Source organism: Ctenopharyngodon idella, chromosome 7 (assembly GCF_019924925.1).
Source record: "Ctenopharyngodon idella isolate HZGC_01 chromosome 7, HZGC01, whole genome shotgun sequence".
NCBI lineage: Eukaryota > Metazoa > Chordata > Actinopteri > Cypriniformes > Xenocyprididae > Ctenopharyngodon > Ctenopharyngodon idella.
Window position 1 is genome coordinate 32,559,212 of NC_067226.1, and position 11,676 is coordinate 32,570,887.

The following is an 11,676-nucleotide window of genomic DNA, read 5'->3' on the forward strand; positions in this document are numbered from 1 at the left end:
ACCGGTCACAAATTAGAAGTCTAAAATGAGAAAGTTTTAAAGAAATATGTCAGAGGATTTCGATATAAGAGGAGTTACATCTTCTGACATACATCGGGTCAGAGGTCACTCTTGCCACAGCTAGACTCTCTTGTGAACGTGCATATGGCTGTTACCGGAAGCCAGTGCCTATAGTGTATAAAGTATTAATATGGATATTTTTCTTACAAAAACGAAGTCCTTTATTAAGCCCCTGGAGACTTTTATGATGGATGGATGCACTTTTTTGGGCTTCAAAATCTTGAGCCCCATTCACTCCCATTATAAAGCTTGCAAGAGCCAGAATATTTTTTAATGTAACTCCGATTGTGTTCGACTGAAAGAAGAAAGTCATATACACCTAGGATGGCTTGAGGGTGAGTAAATTATGGGATAATTTTCATTTTTTGGGTGAACTAAACCTTTAAGAGATTTAATTTGTGATTGTGCCTTCTTAGGGGGTGTTACGTATTCACACTTCATGTGAAGGTAGATGTTTTAGTACACTGTTGCGATTCAATTTTTCTGTGAAAACTTCTTTCACCAAAAACAATTCAAAACTTAGCAGAGAAAAGAAATCAATTTAAATGACTTGATAAAGCACAGATGGCTAATGATGAATTGCATTTGGGATGGAAATCAGTAATGATTGAAACAAAAAATTGCTTTCTAGAAAATGTGTGCACATTATTCGTATTAGGACAAAATCCATTTCCATTTTCCATATTCCATTGACACAGGAGGCTATTGTAAGCCAAAGTTATGCGTAATGTTAACTAAAAGCCAAATAGCTACAAATAATAAATTGTTTTAGCAATCCATTCCCAATGGATATACAATCAGGTCCAGCCTTTTTTCTTGTGCAATATCATATTTCACTCAGAAACACATCACATTATGGAAGTACAACAGGGTTGTTAAATGCTGAGGTCATGATTTAGCAGACTTACCTCATTCTCATAGACCTCAATCACGGTTCGGTCCAGCTGAATGTACCGGTCCTTATAGCTGCTCAAGAACTTCCCTGAAGACTTCTTCAACCAGCCCGCCTTCCCAGCGCTCCTCACCTCTTTGGGCTTGGCTGGCTCCTCTTTCACACCCTGTTTGTGCAAAGGAAGAAGGAAATCAGCACTTCTTACTGAACCAAAATTTCAGTTTGACTTGGCACGCATCGAGATCTGAGTCCAGCGAGAGCATTCCTGAAATGGGAGGATGAAGTATGTAGCAGCTAAATTATCGGTCTGGGTTTCATGTGACCTTCAACACCTTTTCAGACTTAATAAAAGGGACAGATGATGCCTTATTTCCACATCTGCTGTGTTTCATTTTTCAAAGCCTTCTCATGACTTTTAAAGAACTTATCTGATTTTATCATTCAGCGTGTAATTACTGGTGTAACGCTTGCTAAGGCAAACATTACTATTATTATTTTTCTTAATTTAAGGATTTAAATATACCTCTAACCTTTAAAATTAAACTTTGAAGGTGCAATATTACTTTTTTAAGTGATCACCCTTAACATGACATTGAAGCTTTTGTTGAAATTGAAATAAATCTGAAAAAATAAAAAAAAATAAAAAAAATAAAATGAAGACTAAGTGACAATTAGAAATGTTGCCTTGTTGAATGTTAAAGCACTAAAATTACTAATTGGAAAACTAAACTAAAACAGATATCAGATATATACATATATATAGATAGATAGATAGATATAGATTGATATATATAGATAGATAAATCTATATATAGATTATAATGTTAGTAAATTAAGAAGTCTTAAGAAGACCTCAGATGACTAAAACTTTGGAAGAGACGGCGCCAACTCCTGTGATGACTTCAGAAGATGCAACATCTGGATCAACACGCACATTCACATTCTATAAATCCTAATTATTGTTAATATGTAATTCATTTTTCCAGGAGCTCTTTGCTTCTACCTCCAATTACATTGCTAACAGTGATTGTATGTTAATTGCCTAAATTATTACATTATTAGCTAACTGCAGTCTCCAAATTGTAATGTTGACATGCATTCTCTGTAAAGCTGCTTTGAAACGATATGTATCGTGAAAAGCGCTATACAAATAAATGTGAAATGTGAATTGAATTAAATTAACAAATTATATGTTATAATTTCTATAAAATAAATTACATATTTTACTATATATTCTCATAGAAAAGTTATTTTAAATTGTAATATTTCGCAATATTATTGTATTTTTATATATTCATACATATATATAATTTTATTATATATATATATATATATATTATTGTATCTATTATTTTTTATATATAGATTATATATATATATATATATGTGTGTGTGTGTGTGTGTGTGTGTGTGCTGTCAAATCGATTATTTGCGATTACTCACATCATAAAAGTTTGTGTTTGTATGTGTGTGTATATATATATATATATATACATACACACACACACACACACACTCTACTGGTCAAATGTTTAAAACGGTAAGATGTAAAAAAAAAAACAGTATGATTTTTAATGTTTTTAAAAAAAGTTTCGTCTGTTCACCAAGGCTGTAAAAATACAGTAAAAACAGTAAAATTGTGAAATATTATTACAATTTAAAATAACTGTTTTCTGTTTGAATATATTTTATAAAATAATTTATTCCTGTGATCAAAGCTGAATTTTCAGCATCATTACTCCAGTCTTCAGTGTCACATGATCCTTCAGAAATCATTCTAATATGATGATTTGATACTCAAGAAACATTTATTGTGTACAATATTTTTTTTTTTCAGGATTCTTTGATCAATAGAAAGTTCAAAAGAACAGCATTTATTTGAAATAAAATCTTTTGTAACATTATAAATGTCTTTACTGTCACTTTTGATCGATTTCTTTAATTTCTTTTAAAAAAAATAAAAATTCTTACTGACCCCAAACTTTTGAACGGTAGTGTATAATGTTACAAAAGCTTTGTATTTCAGATAAATGATGTTCTTTTGAACTTTCTATTCATCAAGGAATCCTGAAAAAAAAGTACACAACTGTTTTCAACATTGATAATAATCATAAATGTTTCTTGAGCAGCAGATCAGCATATTATTATGATTTCTGAAGGATCATGTGACACTGAAGACTGGAGTAATGATGCTGAAAATTCAGCTTTGATCACAGGAATAAATTACTTTATAAAATATATTCAAACAGAAAACAGTTAATTTAAATTGTAATAATATTTCACAACATTACTGTTTTTACTGTATTTTTAATTAAATAAATGCAGCCTTGGTGAGCAGACGAAACTTCTTTTAAAAACATTAAAAATCTTACCGATTCCAAACTTTTGACCGGTAGTGTACATGTAACACATTTAACGCAACACATTTATGTTAGATGCGATTCATCGATTTGACAGATTAATCGATATATAAATGAGTAGCTGAAAAATGTCTGCCAGTTCATTTGAGTATAATGTGAGACCAAATATTCACTATAGGGTTCAAATCTGGACTCTGAGCCGGCCAAAACATGAGCCACTTTTTGGTTGTCTGTGCAGTGCGTGCAGGAGCATTGTCTTGTTGAAAAATAACATCTGATCATTCCTCTTTAGATAACTACTTCTCATTTGTGAGAAACAAGCCATTCTTAGTTTATCAAGCCAAATCTTGTTCTAACCATAATGACTACAAGAGCAAAAAGATACAGGCAAATGTAGTTGTACGCCTTTTGAATAAAGTTTTGCATATATTCTTAAATTACAAAAATAAAATGCACCCCACTGCAGCTGTATTTGGAATTCCCAGGAATTTTCTATGCAAGGAAATTCCTCAGGATGTCTCTTTAGAGGGTCATCGAGCTGTTTTTCCACTTTCACTGGGCCTTTGGAAAGAGCAGCGTGTGCTAGAGAAGGTGCAGCTGTCTGAGGGAGGAAAACGTGGAGAATAATAGGAGCAACACAGTGCCAATTGGGACTTTCTCACACTGCCGGGAAACCAACATGGACGACAGGTCACTCATGCCCTCGCAGTGTCTGCGCTGAGGGAGGGGAATGGAGCGTGAGGGCGCCTCTTTGTTTTTCTCGTTCTGTTTGTGTGTAAATTGGAGCAGAGCGCACGGCACATCCCATCACAACACAACCCGCTCGCTGGAGAGAGAGAGAGAGACTTTGGGTGGGACGGAAAGATCTATATTGTGAAAAAACAGAGTGGAGCCAATTTGGACCTACAAAGTGGAGCGCACTCGAAAGCAGAGCGAGAGCATACAGTGTTTTAGAATGCACAATCAAGCACAAAATAAGCCAAGACACGCATTAACCTCACTTTCAGTCAAACAGGAACTTGCAGTACTAGATGAGATAATTTAAGAAAGCGAGAAGTTTCATTAGTGGTGTCTGCAGCAGTATCGCTATTGCTCATACAAGCAACAAGTACATTTTGTCACCCCACACACTAGGGCTAATGTGAAAGCAATCATATGTTATTTTCACATGGTGGCCGATAAAATGAGCTAGAAAAATTTATTAAAGGGGACCTATTATGCCCCCTTTACAAGATGTAATATGTCTCTGGTGTCTCTAGAATGTGTCTGTGAAGTTTCAGCTCAAAATACCCCACAGATCATTTATAGCTTGTCAAATTTGCCCCTATTTGGGTGTGAGCAAAAACACGCAGTTTTTGTGTGTGTCCCTTTAAATGCAAATGAGCTGCTGCTCCCAGCCCCCTTTCCAGAATAGGGTGGAGCTTTAACAGCTCGTGCTTTGGTTGCTCAGCAACAACAAAGCTGGAGAATCTCACGCAGCCAAAATGAGGATTGTCAGTAACGGTGTTCAGCCTTACATTGTTCAAACCGGAGTCGACACTGATGGAGAGACTCAGGAAGAAGTTACAACTTTTAGAATGAAACTGGACGTTTCTGAATGGTTAGTGGATAAATTTATGTAGTTGCCGTGGAGTTGATTCAACTCATCGACTAGCATGTGCCATCATGTTAATCTTTTGTGCAAATCCAGTGTTGAACTGACTCTTGTTTGTGAAGCAGTCCGGTGTAAAATGACAGCATGGTAACAACACTCTACTACAACAACTCTTCCTCTTCTCTAAAGCAGCCCAACATGGCCTCACCCCCTTTGTTGTGTGTTCCTGGAGGGAGGTTTTTGGGTTTGTGATGTTACTAACCCGGAAAGAAGCTCATTGTAGTCCCTACCAGCCGTTTGTTGTAGTCCTTAAAAAGCAATTTCTGTAAAAGAAATTATCTCCCTTTGCATTGAACTTTAAGCGTTGTAACTTTGCAGATGTTGTTTATGCTCAAACAGCAACATTACACACTAACTAAAGTTAAAAAAGTTAAATTATAATCAACCACCCCTTTAATGGAGGAACTCAGGCCCTATCTAGGAAGCAGAATATTATAAAGCCTTAGTTTTGGACTCTTCTGACTTAAAAGCAACCGCCTAGTAACGGGCCTGGAGACACTTCAGAAAAAACACTCATAGCAACGCCCGGAAAATCTCCTAAAACACACTAGCAACGTGGCTGTAAGTTTACAAGGGCAAAAACAGCAAAGTAATTTTAAAGTAATTAATTAATTTTTAATTATTACATTGGATAATTTTTACTTGATCACAATCAAGGAAAGCGCACAAAAATTTGCAAATGCAGTGAATAATAAAAATAAATTAATAATATTAATTTATTTAAAAAGTGTCTTTAAAAGGTAGCTTCTAAAGGTGGTTTACATAAGACAAAGCTTAAAAAAAATATATAAAAATAACAACAGAATAAAAGTTATATTAATAATATTTATATCAGTGGTGAAGCTACGGGTGGGGGTTGTGGTCCACTCAATTGGTCATTTGAAATAATTTAATAATAACAATTATAATAAACATCATTTCACACTATAACTTTATTTATTTAGTTAAAAGAATAATTAAATGCAAGTCTGCATGGTCAATCAGGCAGTTTTCTGCACTTAACCTGCGACTGTTACCCTAAAGTGCGATTACTACCTGATTTAACCCATAAAAATTTGTTTTGTTGGTATAAATTAATGTATATAGGTTGGTTCAGTGATTTTAAAAAATATTTTTGACTTACATAAAACCAGTTAATATACAGTAGATATTAACATTTTTAGGTTAGCACTATTTTGAGTGCAGTTTTCCCTCTCCCTAATAGGTACATATCATACGCTTGTCAAAATGATATATTTCGTCAGTTTCAGAGCTACCACAAAAATGGAGGTTCAAACACAAAATTCTAAAGATGGCTGCGTTTTTCAATGTGTTGACATAATTTCCACTGAAACAGGAAGACAGGGCGGGACTTATTGAACAGCTCCTCCTCTTTTTAAAAATAGCCAATAGCGTTTTGTTTATATCACAGCTCGAACAGAGCCGTTGAACTCGGTAAAGCCTCAGTTTTCTTCTAATCTCCTCCACATCGCTTTAAAATACAGCATTCTGTGCAGAATTCAAATGGGTTTGATACGTTTTGTGGTCATATGATCCGCTCTGTGCTCTCGTGTCTCTGGACAGGAGCAGACTGTGTGTGCAGCGGTGGTTTCCCTATCCTCTCTATAGTGCACATAATGTAGGGGGCAGGGACACTTCAGATTCTAGAGAGCATTTGATTGGACAGAAAATCTGATGAGAAGCTGAAGTGCAGAAAGATGTCATAAAAACTGTTGATTCATATTGGTGGAAGTGAGAGACTGTAAGTTTTGAACGCTTGTATCTTCTAAATATGGATTTTGTCTTTGTTTTGGAGCACACTAGCTTATAGATAACAATAAGGGTAACATATTCATACTAAAAGCCAAAAAACTTTTGATTTCATGGGGACTTTACAGTCTATCATGTTTATACTGAAGTACTTGATAGAAAACAGGAAGAGCCATTTTATTGTTTTCGCCATGCACTGTAAAAAAAAATAAAAAAAATGATATGATCAATAAGTGATGGCAACATATATTTTTACATTACTTCAACTCATAAAAATCACTTAAGCAATTTCAACTTTCTTTTAAAAGTAAGACAAGATTAAACTTGATTTTGAAGTCAGTTTTTATATAATTTAAGTTGAAATGACTCGTACAGCCAATTTGATTATACTTGATTTCAAGCAGCAACAGAACTTAAGTTAAGTTGAAATAAGAGGAAAAAAAAAATTTAATAGGTTGTTGTTGCTGTTTTGAAACTTTGAACTTGAAACTGTTTAATTAATTGAGTAAAAGTAATTAATTATAATAATTTTAGAAAGCTTCTTTAAAAGTTAGATTAAGGCAGTTTACATAAGTCATGACGACAAAAAAACAACACACAATATATAATAATTAGTGCTGTCAAATGATTAATCGCAATTAATTGCATCCAAAATAAAAGTTTGTTTACATAAAATATTTGTGTACTGTGTATAATTATGTATATTTAAATACACACACATACATGTATATATTTAAGAAATATTTGCATGTATATAATTTATATTATATAAATATTTTATATACAAGTATAACAATTTTTGTATATTTTATATATTTCAAGCTTTTATTTTGGATGTGATTAATTGCGATTAATCGTTTGACAGCACTATTAATAATATAAAAATAAAATAATAATAATTAATTTTCATAAAGCTTCTTTAAAAGTAGCTTCTTATAGCAGTAATCATAAGACAACAACATAAAAACAATACACAAGTGACTTTCAGACACTCAAATCTACACTTACAAAATGAAAAAGCGTCAAACTGGATTCTAATGCAGAATATGCTAGAAGATCCATGCATAAACTACTGCTCTGGATGATTGTATGGTGAGGCACACCTTAGCCATCATGGGTTTAGCTCCATCTGGGTCAGATATCAGAGCCGGTGCTGTGCGCTGACCTGGCCGCTGTCAACTCACCACACATCTAAATATGAATCATCTGTGCGGTTCTTCTCTAGACCTCACTGCAATCGAGACCAGAGCGACTGAACTTGTTCAAAGACTCACACTGCAAATTTTGGCGAGCATTAAAACTTTCCATGGAGCAATAACAGTTCTGTCTAAAGAGAAATGGAAAGTGGTCCACTCAAACAACTGTTGCAATAGGGTTGTAGTATATCTGCAAAATCTCCATCAGGGAAGTGTAAATCATGTATGCCAATCAGAGAAGTATAAAAGAGGAAATAGTAACCGATGTAACAGATTTTATGGGAATTAAGTATTCTTGCTAAACTAGTTTTTACCAATAGCTTAACAAATAGGGTACAGCAGGGACAACTGTCAGTGTGAAACCAAGTCAAAGCAGGAATCAACTGGAATTCGCAAGTGCTTTCGCATCTTACTGCGTTTACTGGGTGCATGGTGTGACGTAGCAGCTCAAACTCAGGGCTAGAATGTAAAAGGATGCCCTGCAAGGACATAGCCATGAGCTACGGCCATTGAAACCTTGAGCAAGACACCAAATCCCAGGTCGCCCTCAGCTTCAGACAGCACACGTACAGACCAGCCACAGTCCCTTCACTGAACGTCTGATGCATTTTGCACACAAACATTTGATTAGTAGCAATAGCAAATAAACTAGATATATGCATTTGCAGAATTGTGTATTCAGATTTTTTATGGCTGAAAAATTACCATTACATACAAAAATACAGTATAAAATATATTGTGAAATATTATTACATTTTAAAAGAACTGTTTTTTTATTTGAATGTATTTTAACACTCTGGAGTCTGAGGTATCGCCGGCAATACCACCTCGGTTTAAAATGATCAACATCATTACTCCAGTCTTCAGTGTCACATGATCCTTTGCAAGTATGGTAAGCAGTAGAGAAAAAGTGTCTTAAAGTGACAGCAACCTAATATTCCTGCAGCTGTCTGTGTTTTTAATGTTAATAAAACTACAAAAGACAGAGAAAATCATTCCCTGCTTATCACTGAATAACATTTTTGTAACTTTAATAAGGATTAAGCTTTACTTAATTTGTATAGTGAAGATTATATGCAGTCTTATTTTACATTTGATTACTTGTACCTGAAAACTACTGTTAGACCTACCTGAAAAACCTTAAAAGCACTGATTTTTTCATTTGTATCTTAGTTCTATTGTATTTATTTATTTGTGCTATTGCTTGTAGTTTAATTATGTTCTTTTTTATTAATGACTGTTTACTTGTCTTTAATAATCTTTTAAATTTATATTAGCTGTGGTATTGAAAATGGAATTAAGAATTGTTAAATTTCACTGGTATCTAAAATATTGGGTGTCATTTCCTTATTTATTACAATACAATGATACATGGGTCAAAAACAACAAAAACAATAACTATTTTATTCATTTATTACTTTTTTTGTGGTGGGGCCAGTGAAAATGTAATCATTGAATCGAATAAAAAAAATCAAGAATAAAATCAAATTGAGATCTTGTGAATCGGAATCGAATCGAAACGGGACATCTGAATCGATACCCAGCCCTATTAACAATGTTGAAAACAGTTGTGCTGCTTCAAATATTTCTAAAAACCATGGTATTTTTTATTTCAGGATTCTTTGATGAATAGAAAGAAAGAATTGTCTTTTGTAACATTATAAATGTCTTTACTGTCACATTTGATCAACTGAACGCATGCAATAAAAGTATTAAAAAACTCCAAACATGTAACAGTATTGTATTATTTTTTGGATCGACAGAAATTCTGAATATTCTACAAACATTTCTGCTAATTTCTTTTTTATACTGATGTGCAATTGTTTTAACAACTTTATTGTGGTATCAACCATTTCATATTTACCAGCCCCTACATATCACATAAAAACCAAATGAACAGTGGTTGGTTCCTTTATATAGTGGTATAAATGGGCGGTTCTTGACCAAAACAAGCTGCAAAGTGATGCAGTTATTATGTTTATAGTGAAAATCTAAAAGATGAGCCTTCGTAAAAAAAAAAAAAAAAAAAAAAAAAAAAAAACTGAACAGTGAAAAGTATTTCTGATGTATATGAACCACAGATGCAGTCCCACAACAACCAAAATTTACAGCGACCACAACAGCTGGTCTTTGTCTTAATCTCACATTAAACTGGGAATGTTTTTCCATGCTGTCATTATGTTCAGATAAATATGGCATCAAATTGGCTGTGATTTACAGGCTGCCATGCAAACACAAATGGATTCCTTGACACAAACATCTGTCACTATTCATCTTGACTCAACTCAGGACACTTCTGCTCTAATGAATGATAACCAAGATGGCATATTAATGTCAAGGTAATGCCGTCTCATCATATCAAAGCTAAATAAAGATTCTAACTATGTCTGTGTACACTACATATTAACAATGTGGGTTTCAGCTCTGCCATCCAGCACCACTGACCAGTGTTACTTCCTCATTTCAGTTAGCATTTCCTGAAACTACTTCTTCACATAAGAGGATCTTTCTGGCAGAAATCTGCACTTTTGTTTCACTTATAGTTAGTTTAAAACACAATACAGAGACAGACAGACAGACAGACAGAGGGAAATAGACAGACAGAAAGATATGATTGACAGACAGAGATAGACAGATAGACAGACAGACGGATAGACAGATAGACGGATAGACAGATAGACGGATAGACAGATAGACAGATAGATAGATATACATATAGACAGATGTTAAACAGACAGAGAGACAGACAGACAGACAGATAAATAGTACACCACTGGATAGAACAGGATTAAAAATATGCCAATGCTATCTATCTATCTATCCATCCATCCATCTATCTAACCAGTTAACAAACACATGTCTTGACTTAGAGGGGCGTTGGATGCTGCAAAAGTACTTCACTTCCTGGTACCGATCTACATCACCTCGATCTGATGAACAGAATATTAATACTTTTTAAGTAATATTACACTGATTCTGTTGGACCTTTTTTCTTCAGTGCACAAAGACGCTTCAAATAAACAAGTGATGCAACCCACCATTTTAACACTTAGTTTCCGAGAGAGAATAACAGTATCAGCACTGGACTAAGTCAAAGTCAAAGTTTTACTTCACGTCGCCAATAACGAGGGTTAAAAGTTGTGACAAAGACTGCTTGTTTTAAATAAAGTTTGTTATGCACTTTTGTAAAACACCATATGTACATCGAAAAAGAAGCTGTATGAAATACTCACATCTTCCATGATATAAAAACAAAGATCCCGTTATGCGCAAAAGAAAACGCTCGACGCAGGACTTTATCTCGGGTTAAAACTGTTGATCTCTCTTCGTCTCAACTTTCTCACATCCAACATGACGATGAAAAACAAGGAACTGTGTATGAGGCTGAAATGTAAAGGGACTCTGCTGCTCTTTTTCCTCTTTCGACTTCAGCAGTTACAAGTTTGAGGCTTGAAAAAAAAAGTTTGGTTTCCGGTAAGTCCCCAAAAGCCTCTGCCGCTGCCAAGAGACACCACGGCCGCGTCTCACAACACAGTGAGCTGCCTATCTAGATAGCCTTGGAACGCCAAGAATTCGATCTCTAAGCTCTTAGTCTCTTACAAAAAGCTTTGACAGGCGTAGTGTGCGAAGTATAAAATGACATTTTTGAGGGGACAGACTTTTAAATATATATTGAACTATTTAGATTATTCTCGCGCACCATTTGGCGCCCCTAACACTATTTTATAGACGCTTTAAACAACACTAAAGGCTTTTTCGATATAT

General features: G+C 34.4%; 1 protein-coding gene across 1 annotated transcript in view; it reads right to left on the reverse strand.

The window, feature by feature from the left end:
• plekho2 (pleckstrin homology domain containing, family O member 2) overlaps positions 1–11,414 on the reverse strand; it is a 28,347-nt gene extending 16,933 nt beyond the window's left edge. Inside the window, exons 1-2 of the mRNA XM_051898372.1 lie at positions 11,145–11,414; positions 969–1,118 (exon numbers count right to left, since the gene is read on the reverse strand). Coding sequence (XP_051754332.1) covers positions 969–1,118; positions 11,145–11,153 — 159 coding nt within the window. The 5' untranslated portion in view covers positions 11,154–11,414. The remainder of the gene's footprint in view (positions 1–968; positions 1,119–11,144) is intronic.
• Between the last annotated feature and the right edge of the window lie 262 nt (positions 11,415–11,676).